The sequence below is a fragment of the Mizuhopecten yessoensis genome, unplaced genomic scaffold (genome assembly GCF_002113885.1).
Source record: "Mizuhopecten yessoensis strain PY_sf001 unplaced genomic scaffold, ASM211388v2 scaffold2411, whole genome shotgun sequence".
NCBI classification, from domain to species: Eukaryota; Metazoa; Mollusca; class Bivalvia; order Pectinida; family Pectinidae; genus Mizuhopecten; species Mizuhopecten yessoensis.
Window position 1 is genome coordinate 706,275 of NW_018404533.1, and position 24,624 is coordinate 730,898.

General features: G+C 34.5%; 2 protein-coding genes across 4 annotated transcripts; one reads left to right on the forward strand and one right to left on the reverse strand.

The window, feature by feature from the left end:
* Nucleotides 1-522: 522 nt before the first annotated feature.
* Nucleotides 523-17,566, reverse strand: LOC110445911 (protein Flattop-like). 3 transcript variants are annotated; one of them, XM_021490778.1, is made up of 7 exons: nt 17,442-17,566; nt 16,825-16,887; nt 13,174-13,309; nt 11,518-11,627; nt 10,060-10,135; nt 7,776-7,819; nt 523-761 (listed from the first exon to the last, which is right to left on the reverse strand). In XM_021490778.1, exons 1-6 carry the CDS (start codon nt 17,466-17,468, stop codon nt 7,776-7,778), a joined length of 456 nt encoding a protein of 151 aa, XP_021346453.1. In that variant the 5' UTR covers nt 17,469-17,566; the 3' UTR covers nt 523-761. The 3 variants fall into 3 exon arrangements, with proteins under 3 accessions (XP_021346453.1, XP_021346451.1, XP_021346450.1); XM_021490776.1 differs by having other exon boundaries at nt 523-829; XM_021490775.1 differs by lacking the exons at nt 523-761; nt 7,776-7,819 and having other exon boundaries at nt 7,854-10,135.
* A 176-nt stretch (nt 17,567-17,742) lies between these two features.
* On the forward strand, nt 17,743-24,624 carry LOC110445912 (transmembrane protein 147-like). The gene is made up of 6 exons (XM_021490779.1): nt 17,743-17,893; nt 20,806-20,941; nt 21,559-21,695; nt 22,555-22,639; nt 23,168-23,289; nt 24,280-24,624. Exons 1-6 carry the CDS (start codon nt 17,817-17,819, stop codon nt 24,413-24,415), a joined length of 693 nt encoding a protein of 230 aa, XP_021346454.1. The 5' UTR covers nt 17,743-17,816; the 3' UTR covers nt 24,416-24,624.

Here is a 24,624-nt window from a genome sequence, read left to right on the forward strand (position 1 = left end):
ATGAGATGGAGTTTATTTTTTATTCTCTGTTTAAATTAAAAACTAAATATGGGTATTCTCACAAACTCGTCATAGATTTTTAAATCATATTATGTATAATATCTGTGATTGTTCCGATTCAACGATTGAAGAAAGATAATAATAAAGTTCTGTTGATTACTCGGAGTAATTACTAACACAAGCCATGTTGCTGTGACAAATCGTTTCCACAATAAAGAGTCGAAAACAGTAAGTGAGAAAGGTAAGGCGTCTTCAAATATTAAATATAAACATTAATGTTTTTCGTGGTTGCTATGGAACCACGAATATAATTATAACGAATGTTGGTACCACGAAGCGGTCTAAAAGTTTGCTTCAAACCACGAAAGAAAAACCCCACGAATAGTTCATGTTTCACATAAGTTACCACAAATATCGATGAAGTTATAAAGAAATAAAATGTGCGGAAATTCGGATACTAAAATTGCTAATTGCGCAACACCAGAATTCTTAAATCAATGATATGATAACAAATCTTGCGAATACTTAAAATCATATTTTATTTATATTAGTGCATTAACAACATTGACACAAACGTATTGCAAACAAAATATTTACATATTATTGTTCAATTACAACATGTACAACACTAAAAAAAACACTATAACGCAGGCTGTTCCTGTGCGATCATCTTGGAATATTGAATATCTTATATCACGTGATGAAGTAGTTTACGGATACACACATGACGTCATCTTGGAAAATCTTTCATCACGTGGTACCTGGGTGAAGAAACAGTTTACAGATAAACACACGACGTCATCTTGGAAAATCTTCTATCACGTGGTACCTGGGCGAAGAAAAAGTTTACGTATAGACTATATGACATGTTTAGTTTTGTTAACCCTCTGTCAATATAACGCATACAAGTCTACATTCACTTTTAATTACCCATTATGAATTCCTTCTTTGCGTATTGCAGAGTTGTCTTCTCTTGAGAGAAGGTATTGATTGTTACGTCATTTGTTTGTGAGAGTAACGTCATATTTGTTTGATAAAACGACGTAATTTTCTCACACAAACCAATGACGTAACAATCAATACCTGCTCTCAAGAGAAGATAACTCTGCAATACACAAAGACGGAATAGGTGACCGAAGAAGAGTGAGTGTTATAGTTGGCTTTTGATAAAAGAGCCGTCTATCTAGTTAGGTCATGTAGTCTTTGGTTTAATGGCACGGTTCGTGATATACAAACTTTACTCATTAATTAATCTGAAATTAACCAGTACCGAAATTAATATATATATGGGGTGTGACACAACCTCCTCTTCTATTTAATAGCATTTTAGACCAGTTTGGATTTTCCATTTTTATTTTTTGCCCACTAGCATATCACCAATGAGTCCTCAATGATGAAACAGTTGTCTGGTGCGGTGAATTTCAATTTTGGCATACTGAATGTATTACCAGATTGTATAGGGGTAATGACATGTATATGTGTTCATTATTCATGTTAGAGTGTTACATCTTGCATTTAATGATTATGTTCTGTATAATATATTGTTCACGCTTTTCTAGTCGTTGTTAGGAACACTAATTCGATCTTCAGGGTTTCAAGATCCTTGTCTGGGGAGTTATAGTAGCTTTCAAGATTCTTGTCTGATGTGTTATATGGAAGGTTACAAGATCTTTATCTGAGGTGTTATAGTAGCTTACAAGATCCTTGCCTGGGGTATTATTGTAGCTTACAAGATCTTTGTCTGAGGTGTTATACTAGCTTATTAGATCTTTGTCTGGGGTGTTATTGTAGCTTACATGATCCTTGTCTGAGGTGTTATAGTAGCCTACAAGATCCCTGTCTGAGGTGGTATAAAAGCTTACAAGATCCTTGTCTGGGGTGTTATAATAGCTTTTGAAATCCCTGTCTGAGGTGTTATAAAACTTTCAAGGTCCTTGTCTGAGGTGTCATAATAGCTTACAAAATCCTTGTCTGAAGTGTAATAATAGCTTACAAGTTCCCTGTCTGAGGTGTTATAGTAGCTTACAAGATCTTTGTCTGAGGTGTCATAATAGCTTACAAAATCCTTGTCTGAAGTGTAATAATATCTTACAAGTTCCTTGTCTGAGGTGTTATAATAGCTGACAAGATCTTTGTCTGAGGTGTTATAGTAGCTTACAAGATCCTTGTCTGAGGTGGTATAATTGCTTACAAGATCCTTGTCTGAGGTGTTATAATAACTTACAAGATCTTTGTCCGGGGTGTTATAGTAGCTTACAAGATCCTTGTCTGAGGTGGTGTAATAGCTTACAAGATCCTTGTCTGAGGTGTTATAATAGCTTACAAGATCTTTGTCTGAGGTGTTATAGTAGCTTACAAGATCCTTGTCTGAGGTGGTATAATTGCTTAAAAGATCCTTGTCTGAGGTGGTATAATAGCTGACAAGATCCTTGTCTGAGGTGTTAGAGTAGCTGACAAGATCCTTGTCTGTGGTGTTATGGTAGCTTACAAGATCCTTGTCTGAGGTGTAATAATATCTTACCAGATCTTTGTCTGAGGTGTTATAGTAGCTTACAAGATCCTTGTCTGAAGTGGTGTAATAGCTTACAAGATCCTTGTCTGAGGTGTTATAATAGCTTACAAGATCCTTGTCTCAGGTGTTATAATAGCTTACAAGATCCTTGTCTGAGGTGCAATAATATCTTACAAGATCCTTATCTGAGGTGTTATGGTAGCTTACAAGATCCTTGTCTGAGGTGTTATGGTAGTTTACCAGATCTTTGTCTGAGGTGTTATGGTAGCTTACAAGATCCTTGTCTGAGGCGTTATGGTAGCTTACAAGATCCTTGTCTGAGGTATTATTGAAGCTTACAAGATCCTTGTCTGAGGTGGTATAATTGCTTACAAGATCCTTGTCTGAGGTGTAATAATAGCGTACAAGATCCTTGTCTGAGGTGTTATGGTAGCTTACAAGATCCTTGTCTGAGGTGTTATAATTGCTTACAAGATCCTTGTCTGAGGTGTAATAATATCTTACCAAATCTTTGTCTGAGGTGTTATGGTACCTTACAAGATCCTTGTCTGAGGTGTTATGGTAGCTTACAAGATCCTTGTCTGAGGTATTATTGTAGCTTACAAGATCCTTGTCTGAGGTGGTATAATTGCTTACAAGATCCTTGTCTGAGGTGTAATAATATATTACCAGATCTTTGTCTGAGGTATTATTGTAGCTTACAAGATCCTTGTCTGAGGTGTAATAATATCTTACAAGATCCTTGTCTGAGGTGGTATAATTGCTTACAAGATCATTGTCTGAGGTGTAATAATATCTTACCAGATCTTTGTCTGAGGTATTATTGTAGCTTACAAGATCTTTGTCTGAGGTGGTGTAATAGCTTACAAGATCCTTGTCTGAGGTGATATAATAGCTTACAAGATCCTTGTCTCAGGTGTTATAATAGCTTACAAGATCCTTGTCTCAGGTGTTATAATAGCTTACAAGATCTTTGTCTGAGTTGTTATAGCAGCTTACAAGATCCTTGTCTGAGGTAGTAGCTTTCAAGATTCTTGTCTGATGTGTTATATGGAAGGTTACAAGATCTTTATCTGAGGTGTTATAGTAGCTTACAAGATCCTTGTCTGGGGTGGTGTAATAGCTTACAAGATCCTTGTCTGGGGTGTTATAGTAGCTTACAAGATCCTTGTCTGAGGAGTTATGGTAGCTTACAAGATCCTTGTCTGAGGCGTTATAATAGCTTACAAGATCTTTGTCTGAGGTTGTGTAATAGCTTACAAGATCCTTGTCTGGGGTGTTATAGTAGCTTACAAGATCCTTGTCTGGGGTGTTATGGTAGTTTACAAGATCCTTGTCTGAGGTGTAATAATACCTTACAAGATCTTTGTCTGAGGTGTCATAATAGCTTACAAAATCCTTGTCTGAAGTGTAATAATAGCTTACAAGTTCCCTGTCTGAGGTGTTATAGTAGCTTACAAGATCCTTGTCTGAGGGGGTATAATTGCTTACAAGATCCTTGTCTGAGGTGCTATGGTAGCTTACAAGATCCTTGTCTGAAGTGGTGTAATAGCTTACAAGATCCTTGTCTGGGGTGTTATAAGATCCTTGTCTCAGGTGTTATAATAGCTTACAAGATCCTTGTCTTAAGTGGTGTAATAGCTTTCAAGATCCTTGTCTGAGGTGTTATAATAGCTTACGAGATCCTTGTCTGGGGTGTTATGGTAGCTTACAAGATCCTTAATATCTTACAAGATCCTTGTCTGAGGTGGTGTAATAGCTTACAAGATCCTTGTCTGGGGTGTTATGGGAGCTTACAAGATCCTTGTCTGAGGGGGTATAATTGCTTACAAGATCCTTGTCTGAGGTGTAATAATTCCTTACAAGATCTTTGTCTGAGGTGTCATAATAGCTTACAAAATCCTTGTCTGAAGTGTAATAATAGCTTACAAGTTCCCTGTCTGAGGTGTTATAGTAGCTTACAAGATCCTTGTCTGGGGTGGTGTAATAGCTTACAAGATCCTTGTCTGATGTGTTATAATAGCTTACAAGATCTTTGTCTGAGGTTGTGTAATAGCTTACAAGATCCTTGTCTGAAGTGGTGTAATAGCTTACAAGATCCTTGTCTGGGGTGTTATGGGAGCTTACAAGATCCTTGTCTGAGGGGTAATAATATCTTACCAGATCTTTGTCTGAGGTATTATGGTAGTTTACAAGATCCTTGTCTGAGGAGTTATAATAGCTTACAAGATCTTTGTCTGAGTTGTTATAGCAGCTTACAAGATCCTTGTCTGAGGTGTTCTGGTAGCTTACAAGATCCTTGTCTGAAGTTGTGTAATAGCTTACAAGATCCTTGTCTGATGTGTTATAATAGCTTACAAGATCTTTGTCTGAGTTGTTATAGCAGCTTACAAGATCCTTGTCTGAGGTGATATAATAGCTTACAAGATCCTTGTCTCAGGTGTTATAATAGCTTACAAGATCTTTGTCTGAGTTGTTATAGCAGCTTACAAGATCCTTGTCTGAGGTGCTATGGTAGCTTACAAGATCCTTGTCTGAAGCGGTGTAATAGCTTACAAGATCCTTGTCTGATGTGTTATAATAGCTTACAAGATCTTTGTCTGAGTTGTTATAGCAGCTTACAAGATCCTTGTCTGAGGTGATATAATAGCTTACAAGATCCTTGTCTGAAGTGGTGTAATAGCTTACAAGATCCTTGTCTGGGGTGGTGTAATAGCTTACAAGATCCTTGTCTGGGGTGTTATAGTAGCTTACAAGATCCTTGTCTGGGGTGGTGTAATAGCTTACAAGATCCTTGTCTGGGGTGGTGTAATAGCTTACAAGATCCTTGTCTGGGGTGTTATGGTAGCTTACAAGATCCTTGTCTGAGGTGTTATAGTAGATTACAAATTACAGTCTTCAAAAATTTCATGTACAATATTCACATTTTATAACCTTACATAGTATATGTGAATTATAAGTTCTTTTAAAATATCAGCTTTATTAAGGTCTCATACCTTAAACAATATGTACCTACATTTTTGTTTATTTCGGTTTATCAAACCCTGAAAATCAAATATTGGACTGTTGATCTTGGGGACTGAAATTTACGGTCTACATTTTTGCTTTGATTACCAAAATTAATATCATGTATTGTTTAATTCACAGATTCACCTGACTTCAAAATATTTGCTGTATTCAGTAATGTTGTGTAAATATAAAATAACTGTAAATATTTTCAGAAATAATTTACACTGATATTCAAAACATCAGTCAACAACATGAATTAAAACCATATCTTATCATTTTCAACGAGAATTAAGAATGTTGAGCTTCAGGATTTCAAAACGAAATTATCAGCGGCGAAAACTAACTATGAATTGATTGATCTTGCCAATGCATTCATGTAGCTATGAACCTATTGATTTTGCAGTAATGTAACTATGCACGGTCTCATTATGCAGTCACGTACCTGTGATCATCCTCGATATCCAGGGGTTATGCTCACTTTCACTTTCTTCACCCCTGGAGAAAAATTGAAGGCACTAAGATAGCTGTTTGATTGGCCTCAGGTAAAATAAACTGACCAATCGCTCGGCTGATACCTGCATGTCCTTTGACGATTACAAAGGAGAGACGCCCGACTTATTAGCCTGTCAATTTATTCCAGGGGTGCAGAGAGCGAAAGTGAGCGTTACACCTGGATATCAAGGATGACCTGTGATCGACATATAATGGAACGCAAATGTGAATCAAAGATGCCAAGAGTAATTCATGGTAAAGTGACTGGTGAGGGGACTTTTTCAAACAGTGGTTCATAATGTGATTTATATGTTATATTATACAGCCATAACTAGTTCCAAGATGGTGCATTAATTGAGGACCACAATTTTTTAGATAACATGGTGTAGTCTATTAAATTATGATCAATATTATTTTTCTCCGAGGACAAAGCCAGTTTTTTTCTTTTCTCAAAGAGACCTGTCCTGCATATTGCTGACGAATTAGACTGTGACACAGTTAACCCTTTCACCCCTATGTAACTTTAGTAGACTCTACCATACATTGATGTGGATGAGTCCATTATGGTCTACAGTGGTGAAAGGGTTAAGATATAGGTAAGACTAAAAGGTGTCGCTTTTCTCTTTTTGTAATAGCATATCCATCTCAGATGTACATTTTTAATGGAAAATACCATGCCATCTTCACAATATTGAGAAATGATGTAAATTTTATAACATATAGCTTTAACAGGTACCTTGTTTTCACTACATTGATCAACAGCCTTTTACACTATTGCTCCTCTGCTAGCAATGAGGGCCTTACCCTGCATTCAGTTAACAATATCAAAACCCTGAATACCCCATGCTAAATGAAGTTCATTCGACCAAAGTTAACCCTTTCACCCCTATGTAACTTTAGTAGACTCTACCATGCATTGATCTGGATGAGTCCGTTATGGTCTACAGTGGTGAAAGGGTTAAACAGTAGTCTACCAGATACTCACACCAACCTCATTTCCCATCAACACCACACCCCATAACTCCCCTTGGGAAGGGTGGTCATATTTTTCAGTTATACAACAGTGCGTTCCCGTAACCAGGGATGATCTATGTCAAATTTAGTCTAAATCACTTCATCTATTCTTGGCAAGTAGTCTTTTAAACACCAGGATATTTGATGCTGTCATTTAAGGTTTATAACGTGAATTTATGATGATATCACACGTTACTTCTGATGTATCATGTCATAGCAAAATTGAAGGCACAAAGATAGATGTTTGATTGGTCTCAGGTAAAAAATGACCTGACCAATCGCTAGGCTGAAACCTGTCCATTGAAGATTACAAAGGAGCAACACTCGACTTCAAAGCCTTTCATTTTTTACTGTCAGTGACCGCAAGATTCTTTTGATGTACATCAAAGGATCGAACTAGTCTTCTTATCTCATCAACAAGGTGGCGCACACTGAACCCTCAATTTTGCTATGACATATTCCAGGGGTGCAGAGAGCGAAAGTGAGCGAAACCCCTGGATATCGAAGATGCTTCTGACGCCACATTGAGTGCTTGTAAAACGTTGTATGATATAATGACAAGTGGTGTATTAATTCACTGAGTAATTCATTGTATTCAAATCAAGTGTATCTCTTAACCCTGTGATTTTGAGAACATGGAGGGAGTGAAAATCAACTTCACACACCAACAGTGGAGAGCTATAACAAGTGGAGACAACTCTGTATCAAACAATGGTGATGGTAACAGATACAGCCGTAAAGACCTCACCTAGATGTCCTCCAATATGGGATCCACTTCTGTATCTATATTATCTACAAACAATACATGTCAATATGAAACTTTTTAAAAGCCTTTTGTAATCTTTCACTATACGAAATGCAGATGTCAGATTACCCAATTTTGATTTTTTTTCTTTCCAAATAGACGTATTACCATATATATCACAACTGTAAACCACATTTATTTTGTAGTGAACATAATTTAATTTCATATTAATTCAAGAACAGAGTCACTAATAAATTAAAATAACACAAATAGGATCTGTTTTTGTTCATACTGAAAATAAATACCCTTGCAAAGCAATCGTAAAAAATAAGTGGTTTACAGTATCACAATTCAAGGGAAATTTAACAGAACAAGAAATTCTGAAAATTGAATAAAGACATTTTATTACCAATCTCATATTTAACATAAAAAATTGAATGACATAGATTAAACATATACTCTATATCTTCCATTAATTTAAAAACTTTTTCAATATAAACATTAATGATATAAATTTGCTTCGTGTATAGAACTGATTCTAGATCTTGAATAAATATTCTTTTTTTAAATATTGACAACATTTTTTTTAAGAAAACAAAATTAAGAAAAAAAAAAGAAAATTTCTTAACAGAACTTGTTTTTTACAATTAGCACAGCTACTCTCTAATACATAAAATCACTGATTATATATTATCTAAGCGTCAAATCACTATCTTCTAAAATTTCCTCTGAGGAAAATAAGTGAAGAAAATATCACAGCAGTTAGATTTTTTTATAAAAATGTTGAAATTGATTTCATAAACTGAATAATAAATTGCTGAGGATTTTTACTGAAAGATTCTTACTGGTAAAAATACCTGTTTGACAGATCTACTTCGATAGATCTCCAAAATATAGTTTCAGAAATTCAAACAACTTTACAGTCAATTATAAACAAATTATTAATATACTTTTTTACGTACATTCAAGACAAGTATTTTCCCTTTAAATGTCCAGACATTTTAACTTGTAAAACACTTATCATAATTTATCACGACACCACATAAATACATATTTTCGAACGTAACGGTAAAATTCTGACATTGACCTTGTAGGTGTGTGCTCACACATACAGCAGCTTAGTGTAAACAGGAATGTACTTCCATAAAAAAATGTACTTGATTTAACTTCCCAGATGGACGGCTGACTAATCGAGATATCACAGTTAAGTGTATACAAAACGTACGTATATGGCAACACAGAATGATAATCTCTATGAATCTGAACTATAAACTTTACAGTTCTACTGTAGAGACAAAATAGAGAGAAACAAAATACCAAGGTTTACGTTTTTATAACAACAGTAATGGTGAAAAAGTGTCCCGGGAACTTTTGTTAAATTGCTAAAAATGTTAACGAAATTTGTGAACCTTAAATCGATACATTAATTTAATATTTTGTTTTTTTGTATACTGATGGATTCTCACGCTGAAATTCTATAGTGTGTTACACCGTACTAATAAATTAAAAAAAAATAAAAAATTGTGAAAAGGTGACCTGCTATATTTCTTTTTATTGAAAAAGAAACATTTTGCACAATAAATCATTAACAGTAAGATTTTTTGGTTAAATCAGAATAAGTTTTAGAATATGATTATGTAGATCATTTCTGTCATATTTTCCTTTTTCTATCTATAGCACAAATATAATGGCAGCACTAAATTTTAAGTCCGGAATTATTCCATTTTTTTGGATTTTCACCGAGGTCAAATTAACCTATTAAGTTTTTTGAGAAAATTAATTTTGAAATTTAAGATTGAAATTGAAGTGCCAAGTGAAATGGTTCATACTTAATAGGTATCATTCTTTTCAAAAATGGAAAGTCTATCTCTCTTAAAAATGTTCTCCACTCTTCTGTTTTAACACACCGCTATTAATAAATGTGTTTTGTGTGTCTCCTGTAGTGCTAGGTACACAGGTATTTACACTCCGGGAGGGAACACAGGAGGCTCTATAGAGCGGGGAGGGGGCCAGTAAATGGGGGTTGCACAGGGCGAGTCCCTTCTTGGTTCCATAGTTCCCATGACGGCTGCGTTGGTCTGAAAGCCGGGTGTGAGCACCCTTTTTGGGGTGAAGAGTCGGCCTGTCGTTGGGGAGGTGAGGCGGGGGGCAGCGGATTGTGCACGGGACCCAGGCTTGGGCCAATTGATGCTTGGCGTACCTGGTTTGGGAGAGTAGACAATGTCTTTGGGACTGACTGATACTGGTTCTGGACAAATGGCCCCAGATCGTGGCGAACCATGTTTACCTGTGGGTGCCAGAAGGGTTGGGACAACTGCTGCGTCAGCCTTCTCGTCAATTTTCACTGGCAGTGCATCAGGAATCTACAAAAATAAAACAGTGATTTAATTATGTCATGCAAACAAATTGTTGATGATTTGTTCAGGGTTTTTTTGCAATTTTATTTTGTAATTCACAATGGCACTGAAGGGAGATAACTCAACTATTTAAGGAAAATTCTGGAAATGTTTTTTTTAATATTTTCATTCATAAGATGAAGTTACCTCCCCTTTAACTTCTGTTTGGATATAACTGTAGCACATATATTACAAATCCATTGACCTGAGGCAGCTCAATTTGTAACAGCAGTAGTACCATTACAATCTGAAGTCTAGGGTTTGTATCCCGGTCTAGCCCCATTGATTTATTTTACACTCAGATCACTCAAGATTGTTCAAGATTATATTTTGTTTATTTCATTTTTATTACTTTTCATAAAAGTCCTGCAAGTTTTCTTTTTTCAGAAACAGCTTGTCAAGGCTAAAGACATGCTGGAAAAAAAGTATAAAATATTTCCAACATTCATTACAGTTTTTGACAGAGGCACAAGCATCCTTAAAAGTCCACTTGTTTTATTATTATTTGATGATAGGTTGTACTAATTTTTTTTCACGACTGCTCAAGTTATTTTTTGGAACATTGCCTGAAGGGAGATAATTCAACTTACATACCCTATGGGAAAAGCTTTTCTTTAAAAGTCAGCTTTTTTATATATGTCATTATTTTTTTTATTATTTTTTTATATTTTTTTTTATATTTTGACATTTTTTTAACATTCTTATTATTATTACATCAATTTGGATACCGAGGCAGAAAAACAATTATTTTCTTTAAAAGTTTGAAACAAGATACATAGAATAATATTATATGCATATTATTATTACACAACTCAATGCTTCTAAAACATCACCATCATATTTCATAGGCTTCATTCATTTTGTCAGTATTTCAAGACCATTTATCTCATTGTGAATATTTCTCTAAATACGTACCTTCTCCAATGACCCCCCCCCCCCCCCCCCCCCCAGGTGGCAACAACAAACACCCATAGGCTGTACACAATGCACCGCCTGCACCAGTGATGCCATTTAATTATCAAATTCACATTTACACAAAAACTTCCATCGTCCAGGTCAGTTACTATCAGAATCAATGTACATAGTATGTATCAGAAAATTAAATGAAAAATTAAACCGTCCGTCCTGACCAGTGCGTTGCCCTGAACTGACTTGCCAGCTCACCAGCTGCATGTGCATATCATGCCAATACAGGTGTGCCACCTACTGGGCGAACCATTTGAGAAAACTATTTTGCTCTCATTCCTTGTGACTAAGTCAACCGTGCGAAATATGATATATTTTGGTATTAATTTAAAATGCCATAAAAAAACTTACAGACTCATATCTAACAATGTTCCCACCATTACCTTGCATTTCTTCAGTTTTCCTTTCAGAATGATTTCTCCGTCTGTTTTGCATCTATCCAGTCTTTGTACAGCATCAAACGTCCTTGCTGTTTGGTTTGACATGTTGTTTCCTGGTAAAATACATTTATTTCAGTACAAATGTAAGGCCAAAAAAAAAAAGATGTCTGTTTAGGGTTCCCGACTGACCCTAGCTTTTTACCCCCGACCCAAAACTTTTTGATGATTCTTCGACCCAAAACTTTTTGATGATTTTTTTTTTTTTTTTTAAAAACCTGCTGGTTTTCAAATTTTAGAAGGTTCCTTGCCTTTCAAAATGGCTTCCAGCTCTGTGTTGGCGCTAAATGTCATCATATGGATCACAATTTGCCTCCAAATGAACCTTGTTTATGTATTTTTTTTATTTTACATACAATAGTAGGGTCATAATCACATGACCACAAGGTACATAAAAATATATAAAAAAAACAATCTGACCTACCTATCCTTGTTTTTTTGCCCATGCAACCTTAAGCAGACTATATTTTTTTTTTTGCTTATATGACAAACAGAATGTTTATCAAATCAAACCAAAAATAAAATAAAAAGAAATGAATAAATAATAGTTTTAATTAAAGAACAAAGCAGATTTAGGTCAATATGTTAATTAAAATATATTCATAATTAATTACTTGTCTGAATCTGGGCATAATTAAAAATCAGAATAAAATGCAGAAAGGAACTTGCATCCTCCTTAGGTTCATGAAAAACAAAATATCTTCAAATATTTTACAATGGTAACCCTACCTACGCTAATTGTTTGTGCCTACCCTAAACTTTATAAAGCAATTTTCAAAGAAGTACTGTTAAAGTCAGGACCACTCTCCTTAATAAACTACACACAATGATTTTTAAAAATAAAACATGTTACCTATACAACTTAATTGTTACAGGAAACACATATTTTTTTTGTCTAGTCCAACATGAAACAAGTTATAAACTTAGATAAATCACTCCTGCTGGCCTGGCTGCATGGGTTCAGACTATGTGAATAAACCAGAGACCAGAGTACCTGGAGAAAACCTGTGACATGGTCGGCCATTTTACCCGATACCTTTCATGCCTGATCAAGGTATTATTCAACTCCTGGATGTCTTTAAGAAAGAATAGAGCACTAATCACAACCTCTGTCAATTGGACGAACTTTGTTTCTGTCAATAATGCCTTCTCAGATTAATGAAACCACATATTCACCTCAACACAAGTCCATAAGGCCAAAGAAAAATAATAGTCTGTTAAGGGTTGCATGGGCAAAAAAACAAGGGTAGGTAGGTCAGATTTTTTAAATTTTTGTTTTGTATATTTTTGTGTACCGTGTGGTCATGTGATTATGACCCTACTATTGTATGCAAAACAAAGAATTACATAAACAAGGTTCATTTGGAGGCAAATTGTGCTCCATATGCTGACATTTAGCGCCAACACGGAGCTAGAAGCCATTTTGAAAGGCAATGAACCTTCTAAAATTCGAAAATCAATGTTTTTTTATTTATTTTTTGAAATTTTTTGAAATTGCTTTTTTTCATCAAAAAGTTTTGGGTCGGGGGTAAAAAGCTAGGGTCGGTCGGGAACCCTGAACAGACATGTTTACTTTTTTGGCCTAAGTGATAATTACTGTACCTGGTATCTTTAGGGGTAAGTCCCAGGTACCAACAAATGTTCCCCATGGGGATTCCCTTGACCTCTTGACCCCGGGGAGAAGGTGACCTCTATCATTTGCCTTGATCTGTGTGAAACCTGTGTATGCACTTGGTCTCTGAAACAGAAAAGCACAATTTGGTAAAAAAATCTGGTACCCAAAAAAATCAATTATTTTCTGTTTTTTGATCAACTGCATGGTCCTATTCCGTCTTTTTGTATTGCAGAGTTATCTGCTCTTGTGAGCAAGTTTTGATTGTTACATCATTTGTTTGTGAGAGTAACGTCATCAATTTTTGAGAAAACGATGAATTTTCTCACACAAACTAATGACGTCACTATCAATACCTTCAGCTCACAAGAGCAGGTAACTCTGCAATATGCAAAGACGGAATAAAAAGATACACAAATCTTAGCGTGTTTCCTGCCTGACTATACTGTTTTCCTGTTGACTAGAACCAAATTTAAAAAATATATACATGTATAAAAAAAGATTTCTTTTTATAAAAAAATAAAAAAATATCATATGTACAAATAACAACCAGTAATTGTACCAAATCTCAAATAAAGATAAAGAGTGGTTGTGATTGATGCCAAGGTTACCAAATGTTTTAATTTTTTTTGCTAAAATGTTGGTAAATTGTAAAAAAAAAGAGGAAATTCTACAACAGGTTTTAGAATGATGGAACCTCAAACATGTCCGGCAAGTGGATTTTTACATCCCCGAAACACAAACTCATTTTATTCTGAACAAACAATCTGCAAAGTCTGTCAATAAAAACTCCATGGCACTGTCTAAAATCAAAGCCAATTTCACTAGTCAAGGCAGTGACATTTGAACTTATAGAAGTTAATTGGAGACCTAGAATAGGTAGCTATGTAAGTAAAAGATCGGAAAAACTGTCATTATTATCTTTTATATAGAATATCATTTTAAAGAAGAAATCTGTTTTTCCTGAGAGGAATTACAATTTTGAAAGAGAATTGTAATACAATTCCATAAGTTTGGCCTCAAACAGAGGCCCAGTAATACCCTGAGTGAGAAATTGATTACAGTGTGTTCATATAAATACATTTTTTGGTAAAAATATGTACCTACCAGGTATATATATATTTGCTGTTGAATTACTTTTAAAGACATGTTATTAAATTTATTATGACTTCAGATTTTCTGAATTATTCAATCAAAAATTCAATTTTAATTTCACCTTAAAAAATTGCAAACCTTCCAATGCCAAATTCTATTTATAGTAATAATTAATGTACATCATATTGATATTTGGTGTAGCTTAACTCACCCAAGGTATTTTTCATTGTATTGCTACTAATAGTTATATACAAAAATTTGAAAAGAGGCTCAAACGTGAAATTTTATGAAAAGGGTTAAGTAATCAACTACCAGCAATATTATTAGATGTAAATATATAGATAATTATTTCTCTCTAAACCTGAGGTTTGATTTGCAGCAAATAGAGGGGGTGCTTTGTTTGGTATAAATACATGCATGACAAAAGACATAACAGATTTAACATAGCCCATTATAAAACATGAATGAATTGTACATTTAAATTTAGGTTATATCAACAATGGTAGATTCTTACTTCATGTACCATTTAAAAAAGAAATGTTATTTTTTTTCTGTTCAACAGATATCTAATGATAAAATTTTACTATAGTTCTTAGTAGGTCAAGTTTAAATGGTTCTGTTTCGTGTAACTAAGCAACCGTCAGACATTTAAAACTACAATAATTTTAAAACCGAGGCTTTCACTCCCCCCACCCCCCCCCCCCCCCCCCCCNTAACAAAAGGTTGAGAATAAATTTATGTTTATAATAAATAATAAAAAAAAAACTGAAAGAAAAAAAGAAGGGGCAGTGCATCTTTTGAAAATCAGAGCTAATTGAACCATCCTATTTTTATTATTAATTATAATCTGATTGTTTGTTTATATCAACCAACTTCACATTTATATTTATAAAACAAGAATTTTACATATATATATAAAGAAAAATTTGATAAATGCACATGGTTTAGTATCAAACAAAATCAAAGTACTTAACAATAAAGATGTCTATATTCAATAAAGAAACAACATTGGTCAATTTTAAAAGAAAATTCAAATGTAACACTGCTTTCAAAGTTTACAATTTGAACAAAAATTTAAGATTTGAGTTTACAAAGTTTACAAATTGGACAGTTCAAATTTACTTACCACACATTTATCACGTTTACCTAAATACTGTTGAAAGCTTGTCATATTTGAAGTCTATTAATTCATGAAATGTGAAGTGTACACAACAGTCCTGGGATAAACACACATTTACCAACAGTGTGTATCACTGAACACGGTGACCACCCCCTCTACAAATGACTTAAGCTGGTGGACAATAAGATTGACTGTACCATTATGGAAAATAGGGGGGGAAAGGGGTTGAGGTGTCAGAACAGACTGTGTATTATATCTACAGGCCTCCCATTTATTCTAACACAATACACATGCATTGGCTGGTTTCAAGTTTCAGAAAAGCTAACATGTATAGTCACAGTTCAAAAAGGAAAAGGGCAATCCTTAGCTGTCTATATTGTGACCACTTCAATATACATATGCATGATATATTATTTCATATTTTGTTTTAGAAATTCATTGTTACTTTGTCACATACTATTAACAAATTTAACACACTCTAATTTACAATATAAATCTAGGAATGTTTTCCCCAAATCCTTCAGTTTGTATGTGTTCCATCAGGCCTACAGTATCTCTGCAGTAACAAATAGATTATCACAAATGTGTGCTCGCCAAGTGGGGTTGTGTCAAGAATTTGTTTGCATCCAAATAGTATGTTAAATTGTTAACATGCAGACATATCATACACAGGGCAGGGGTCGACACTAACACTAGTCCGCTAGTCCTGGACTAGAAGATTTCAGCAAGGACTAGTGAATCACCTAACCTATCTGGTCCTTTAGACTTGTGAAAAATATGACTATAAAATATGAATATTACTTTTTTTTTTTTAGAAAACTGCTTAAATTATAAAATTTCGCATGATAATTGTCAAAATTTTCCTAAAACATCACCATATTTTTATGGCAGTAGTTATTTTTAGTCCCCTACAGTCAATTCTTTTTGACCTTTCATGCTTTAGTTCACGATGCTTCCTGATCAGGAAATTTTGGACTAGTAACATAAATGGAAGACTAGTAAATGTCTTAACCCTTTCATTAAGCTGTAGACCATAATGGACTCATCCAGATCAATGCATGGTAGAGTCTACTAAAGTTACATAGGGGTGAAAGGGTTAATGATCTATTCAACTTAGTCCTGTGGACTACCAAGCAAAACAAATTTAGTGTCTGTAACCCTGCAGGGGAATGCAATTAATGTTCATTCATTTTGTTTGCAAAACATCAGTCATTGGATACTGACTGATGTTCTGTAATCAAATTAAAACAATAATTCGTAATTGCCTAGCACAGTGAACATAAAGTTATACAACTGTGCTTATAGTAATATAGCTGCGATAACATAGCTTTCTGACGAGAGTTTTTTTTATATATTGCGTGGCAGGGAAGGCCGGGTATTAATTAGTATTATATTAGTACTTATATATAAATAGTAATATACTTACCTCTCTGTATTGTGCTGGGACTTCCCAGTTCTGTAAAAGTTTTGGGTCGAATGACTTGTTGTACTGTAAACAGAAACAATGAAAAATCAATGCCTATTGTAAATAAGCCTGGAGGTACAGTATTGCTTATAAACAAAAAAAAAACCCAATTTAAACATTTATTTTAAGGAAGTTTTTGGCTCAATCAAATGAGCATCAACTGCAATTATAATTACTTTAAGAACACACAATTACACTTAGGAGACAGCGATGCTCATGAGTTTTAGTAATTTTAAACTATTGCAAATGAATTTGAGATTATCATAATGTATTTTGTACTGGTTAGCCCATCCTTTTGTAGGCCTGCAATTAATCAATAATAAATAATTTAATTTCAACACTGCAGCTCCTTTATTCCCCCAACAATAATCTTACATTAAAGGCTAATCATAAACAATTCTCCTTTTGTATGTAATGGCATTCATCACAATGTTTTCAATGTGTCAACTGTGTGATATCCGACACGTCAAGTCAGGTTTTTTATCGGCTGCTGGCGGCTGCTATGGTGAAACCCCACACGCACGTCAAGCATGCGGTATTTAATAATACAATGGGTTCATTTTATTGCATTTTCTTACCTGGTTTGCACTAAAATGGAGAGCCATCTTGGTTTAAAAGAATGGGTCCTTTGTTACATCCAATCGTACCCCCCGTGAAATACTTTCCACTCAGATAATCGCCATAACACTGTGCCGTTGCTAAGGGAAGTGATTAGCTAAAAATAATTTGTTTCGAATAAATCTTAAAATCTGCCAAACTTCAGCGATTGAATATGGCAATTTTTAAAAACATGAAATCACATTTATGTTTTGAAAATTAAAAATAATTGTAAAATAAAAAGAATAATTTGCTTCAGCACTACCGGAAGTTGTATGTTGATTTCGTTTCCGGTTTTGAGTGTCACACGCGAAACAATTCTTTTCGCCGGCAATTTACACATTTTTTATGACAAAATGACTCTCTTCCATTTCGGAAACTGCGTAGCTTTAGCGTATGTCCCATACGTTATTGTCTACAAATGCTCGGGATTGTAAGTATGTGCACCAAGTGACAAATAGACTTGCCCAAAAATTTTAAGGGCGGGGGGTGGGGGGGGTATTCCTGTTATTTTAGTATGCATACGCTTCATGATGGGTTACCTTTGTTGTACTAATTGCTGAATCGTAATTGGGAAGGGATGGCATTGTATCGAATTTGGCAGTTTTTTTTTAATTTATTCATTAATCCTCATAACGTGATTTTAGGAATTTAGGGGTGGAGAGAGATTGGCTGAATTTGTCGACACATTTAAAAATATTAGCTGCACAAATGTTTGTTCCATTTTTTTTTATATTGATCACTTTCTATAATGTTGATTACGTATTAAATAGATTGAATGTGAATACATCATTGACTTAAATAAGCAGGTCCAGTACACTCTGCCGATTGAGCTATATAGCTGTTAAGACCTATAATAGCTCTATTGACCTATCTGAAATAGGTCTTTCATAATATAAGTATTCTTTAAAAAGGAAAATAATGATGTAAAGAAATCGGAAATTTTACATTTTATGAAAAATGAAAATAAACATCTAAATGTATGCTTTTTGTAGTCAACATTACCCTTAACCTTATTGTTTTATGCGACTTTGCTTTAATTTAATGAAATTTGAAATCTGAGAAAATATAGCTCAATACAGCTATAATTTATAGGGGTATATCGCTATATAGGTCTTTATATCTATATATAGCTCAATCAGCAGAGTGTACTGGACCTAATAAGACCAGACATCAGGTTTTGGGCCAGGAATCAAACTATGTACTTATCAGGTTGGGGAAAACCACAACTTGCGTATAATACGCCAGTTGGAGTATGGATTTGTTACTAAAAATAGCCCAAATCGCTTAAACAGTAACTTTTGCAAGATATTATTAAAAATCGCATTAATTTATGATAAGGTAACTAATATTTTGCTTAAAGATGTTTACTAAAAGCGTTGGCTGCTTAGAAACTTGATGTAACTTTATCGGAAGTATTGTATCTGTTTTGGGTACTTTCCCACTTGCAAATAAAGTTTATTTTTGCATTTGTATTATGTTTCATGACTGAATAAATGCGACTTGGACAAACAATTTCAAAAAGTTAAGATTAAAGTGTTTTTGGCTATTTTTAGTAACAAATCCATACTCCTATTGGCGTATAATAGGCCAGTTTGCGTATTATATGCAAGTTAGTGGTTTTCCCCGACCTGCTAATTATGTCCTATCAAATTTAGCTGGTCGGGTGTTTCTGAATCATTTATAAGTCATGATCAGTATGACGACAGTTTATAAATATCAGTGTTGTGAATTATGCAAAATCAAAATTCCAAGGAAAATGTGTCTTCATGGTGTATACAGCTAGAGGATGGGTTATGTACGAAATTAAGTGTTTATAAGCCGTATCATTTCAGTTGCAAGGTGTTCATTTCCATTCCTTTTGAGCTCACTTTATGATGGTATTTAGTATAACCAAGGTAGCGGTATAATGGTAAAGGTGGTTTTTTTTAAACAGGAAATCCATTCTGAAACACATTATAAAAGTCCAACAAGCTAAAAATAATAATAATCTTTCTGACACGGAAATAAAGGAACACGTGTATGACATCTTGTAATGCAGTTTTTTGTTCAAAGAACTGGTACTTTCGAATCTCAGGATAAATTTGTGTGAAAGGATTAGAAATGGAAAAAAAAGGCAATAAATATGATCTGCCAGAGGTTTATCATAGTCAAATGCAATGGAAAATTATTTGTCTAATTTTCCAAAGAGATGTCATAAAGACTAATTGTTTGTTAACTCATTCACCCCTGAAGACACATTTGAACCCTTCCAATTCAAAGGTTGGAATTGTTCATTATGAAATTTCAGGGGTGAATGAGTTAATGAGCCATTTATGGACAATGTATTGTATTCTAAAATGACCCCCCAAAACAAAGGAAATTAATGATTTGTCAAAAGGCACGTTTCCTAGATCAATTCTTGGTAATGTATTCTGGGCATTTCCGCATAATCAAAGATGATGTTTGACTGTAACCATCTTAATTTCCTTTTACAACATCCTAATATTGATGTTCTGTAACATAATGATCTAACATCTATAGTGTCTATTGGATTTGCATTCAAGTCATTAATTTGTTAGAGCTATTTACAGTACAATAGAATCTTACATGGGTCTGTTCCGTGGACAGGGATATCTCAACCCTCGTGTAAGAGTTTGGCTGGCCAGCACGAGGGGTGAGATATCCCTGTCCACGGAACAGACCTATGTTTGATTATTTTTCTCACATACATACAAATAAACAAATTCCAGTCGGAATAAACATCAATCTTATTCTTCCGGCAAACCCCAAAGCCCCAGGGTTGAGACGGATGATTCCCCATTCACAACAGTTGTATGACATCGCGGAAACAATAAAATGACGTCACATAGACAATCCATTATTATGACGTAATAGCGCGTGTCAGCTGTCTTTCCCTACCCCGTGCAAGATAGAGTTTTCCCTAGCAACAACAGGATCACCCTGTAAAGTATGTGAGAATAATGTATCTTATAATGTCTCTCACTTCACTTTATTGAATATTTTTAGATATATAATCTGAAGATGCTTCTTGGCCATCAGAGTTCTAATATTACACACATATACACTATACCATCGAACGTGAAACTTTTAATTCATCATAACTCAGACTTTTTCCCACATATCAAACTGAAATTTGGTTTTTCAGTGTATTACAGTCATATGAATGTTATGATGTCACTAACTTCATTCAGTATTTCAAAGACTTTGTCTGGTTGACACTTGTTGTCAGTTGAAGACGCTTTCAAGATAGTGCTAAAGGCTTTCTCTATTAGGGTAAGGAATTGTATGTACTGGACCAGTAATATAAGTGTACATGTATTAGCTAGATACTTTCTGTTACAGGGCGGAGTACAGTGCATTCTGGAAATGTGTACAAGCAGGAGGGGCCTACTTATTTACTCAGCTCTGCAAGATCCTCATCCTTGCCTCATTCTTCCCTTCAACAGACGTAGTACCCGGAGGAATGGATGTCATTGGCGTGAGTATTTTTTTCAGTTGGGACCTTTCTTTTTCAGCAATTTTCAGGGTGTAAAACTTTGCATCCTGTACGCGTCACTGTCCATCAGAATGCAGTCTCTCCCTATGCCATTTGTCCCTGGACAGAGACCAATTTAAAATTGAGATGAAAATAAAAATGAACGATCTTGACAAGGCATGGACTTTGCCCTTACAAAATGTTGCGGTGTACTCAAACTTATAAACACTGATACGTGTGATGCTCATCAGGACATCACAAGGGACATTTCTGGCATTAAGAAAGACAAACGGGTTGAATGAAATCGTAAAATTAACATTTATGAAAAGATGATGCAATGTTATCACTTTATCACATGTAAAATCATAGCTTCTTGGTCAAAATTTGTATGAAAACATAAGATGCAATGGATGCAAGCATCTTGTGTGAAACTCAGCTCAATATTTTTGTGTGGAATCTTTTTCAAAACCTATGGGACAGATCACTGGTGGAAAAACCAACAGAAATTACTGCTTTTTCATTGGAAAACCCATGAAAATTAACCCGGAGAATTTACAGTTTCTTATACCTTTAATTAGCATTGAATGTTTAATCAATATTTAATTGATTTCTTGTTGTAGGAGTTTCTGAAATCAACAGTAGATCTGGCTGACTTGATTGGGCTTCATTTTGTAATGTCAAAAATCGCTGGGAAAGGTCAGCTAAAGTTTATGGTGGCTGGACTAGGCTGGGCAACAGCAGAACTTTTTATGACCAGGTAAATAAATTGTCAAAGAGGCGAAAGTCAAAATGATCTGGCGGTAAATTGGCCAGGAAGGTATCAAGACAAACATTAGAAAGGTAAAACTTAGCCTTGTATTTGAGTTCGAGTGCAACCCTTCATTTTGATTTTAAAGTTAAACCAAGAAGTAAATACAAGGGTTTTACAGATGTGCAAGTTGTAAATTTGATAGAAGGGTTGTCATTAAAATTCCTAGTGTAGCCCTGAAATGTCCTAATTTCAGAGAAACATTTTGAATAATTTCGAACAATTTACCGTCCCCTAATTACTAGTGTTATTTTCTGATGCTGAAATGATTGTTTGGTCTGAGTAAATTACTGCAGACAATCTTAATTCTCAGCAGAAATGGCTGTATTGTGAGACATGTGTAGATTGTAGAATGTAGTTTTGTTTATAAAAAACGAGATAATGTCAATTGTGTCTCGCCCAAAAAACATGGGCTGGATACCAGTAAAGCACAATAGCTGGAATGGGTAAGATATAAAATGGAAATACCAATATGTATACATATATTGCAATTATTTCAACTTATTTCTAAGAGTTGAAGCAGAAATACAGAAATAATGTTAAAATTGAATCAATATTATACAAATTACGCTTGCTTGGTGTGTTAACTTAGTTTTTTAAATAAAAAACATTTAAATTTTATCATTGAACTAAACTGATGTTATCTGTATAAAATCATTATAAATGGCCTGAATATCTACGAATGCAATATATTGTGTTGTACAGCAGACTTTCCTCAATTTTTACATTTTATTGTAATATCAATATTGCTCACAAGTCCCACCCCTGCTATATATGCCACTGATATTTCTGATATGATGTCTTGCAGGTTTTTGCCTCTATGGGTGGGAGCCAGAGGAGTAGAATTTGACTGGAAATACATACAGATGAGTGTTGAATCAAACATCAATTTGGTGAGTTTACAACTGTCAGACCTTGGTATGCACATGCACCATACACAGAAACACAGGAGAATGTATGATGTGTCTGATTTTCCCATCTGTTCATGAATAACCTGTTGATTGGAATTTAAGTTCTACTTTATTTTTAGGTTAAGTAAAACCAATACGTTGTTAAAATCCATATCCCAGTGTCATGTATGTGTAATCTTTGTAGTAAAACCACATAGCATTTCTGAATGTATCTGTGTTTCTAATTTTAAGAATTCTTAGGTTATCTTACATACCTGCCATTAGGGTAAAGAAGTAAGGTAGAAAATGTCTTCAAAGGTCTGTTTATAAGATTAATATCTAAAAATATCTTTGTTTAAAAATGAAATATCTTTGTTTAAAAATATTTTTTAAATCTATTTCTCTGATGATCAACTGTTTGTCTATGTTTTTGTCAGCTTTATCCGACTTATAATAAGCAAGCCCTGTTCTTAGTATAAAGATTGAAGTGAGATATCTCTGGTCCGTACTTACCATACTCTGTTTCCATAGGTACATCACATCAGCACCGCCATGCTTGTCTGGTTACGCAGCAGAAGTGATCTACAGAGATCTTTTGTACCTGTTGTGCTGACATTGTTGGCCCTCAGCTGCTACAAACCGCTCATCGTAGAGTAAGTAGTCATGTAGTATTTCTTTGTACTTATTTGTGTAATATTACTAACTGGTGAATGCCCTCAGCTGCTACAAACCGCTCATCGTAGAGTAAGCAATCCTGTAGTATTTTATGTACAACTTGACCACTAACTGGCTTCTAATTAAGGGTGTATGCTCTCAGCTGCTACAAACCGCTAATCGTAGAGTAAGCAATCCTGTAGTATTTTATGTACAACTTTACCACTAACTGGCTTCTAATTAAGGGTGTATGCTCTCAGCTGCTACAAACCGCTAATCGTAGAGTAAGTAGTCATGTAGTATTTAGAGTACAAAATTAATGAAAAAATTCTTTTATTTAAGGGTGTATGTTACATTAATGTTGCATGTATCTTCTTTTCAAAAGAGTTCTGTGCTAAGAAATTTTTGGATGATTTTATTTAAGTAATGATTTTGATTTGGAGGATGGAAGTCCATGAAAAATGTAATGCATTAAAATAGGGCGGGAATCAGAAGCGTAATAATTAGCGCCATATTCTAATGACGTCACACTTGACAACAAGGCTGCGCGACATTTTGAATGGGAAACTCAATGCAATTACAAAGTTTCTGCTATTTCCTGGTATGATTGCTGATAAAAATGTTATTAGTTGTATATTTATGTAAATACTTAGTGTGTGTACCAAAAAATTACCATAACAACCGCTTATTCTATCGTTGCCTTTAAATGCAGCGAATAGAAGATACTGTTATGATTGGTCAATACCAAAAAGTGATATTTTCTCTCTTTTGATATATTTGTCACAATGTGAAAAATATCAGTTGTATCAATTTGAAAGAATCAGATATTTCACTCGCAAAAATGTAATAAATATATATCTCTTAATGTTAATTACATCAAAGCCATTACTATCTGACATGAAATGACTTTGAGATGAGAAACAAAATTTTCCAGCAAATGAGACAAGAAAAATAAGCTCTTATATATAGCAACCTTTCGTTTATTTAAGGATCCTGATTCATGCAGTGGGCCTAGGATCGTGGACGCTGCTCCTGGCCAAGGCCATGTTTACAGGCTGTGTGGGAGTGATCGCCCTCCAACTGTGTCTCAGTCTCACCATACACGCCACCAACTCGTACTACTGAACTGACCCTATACATACCTACTACTGCAAGTCTCAGAAATGTCACTCCTAAATGATCTCACCTGTGTCTTATTATACACTGGAGAAAAATGGGTTTGAGATTTGAAATAGGGGAAAAGTGCAAGCAATATGTCTGATATGAGGGAATTAAGAATAGAAAAACACTTCAAGAACAGTTTCTCACAAAAGATGAGGATAGGAGAGTTTAAA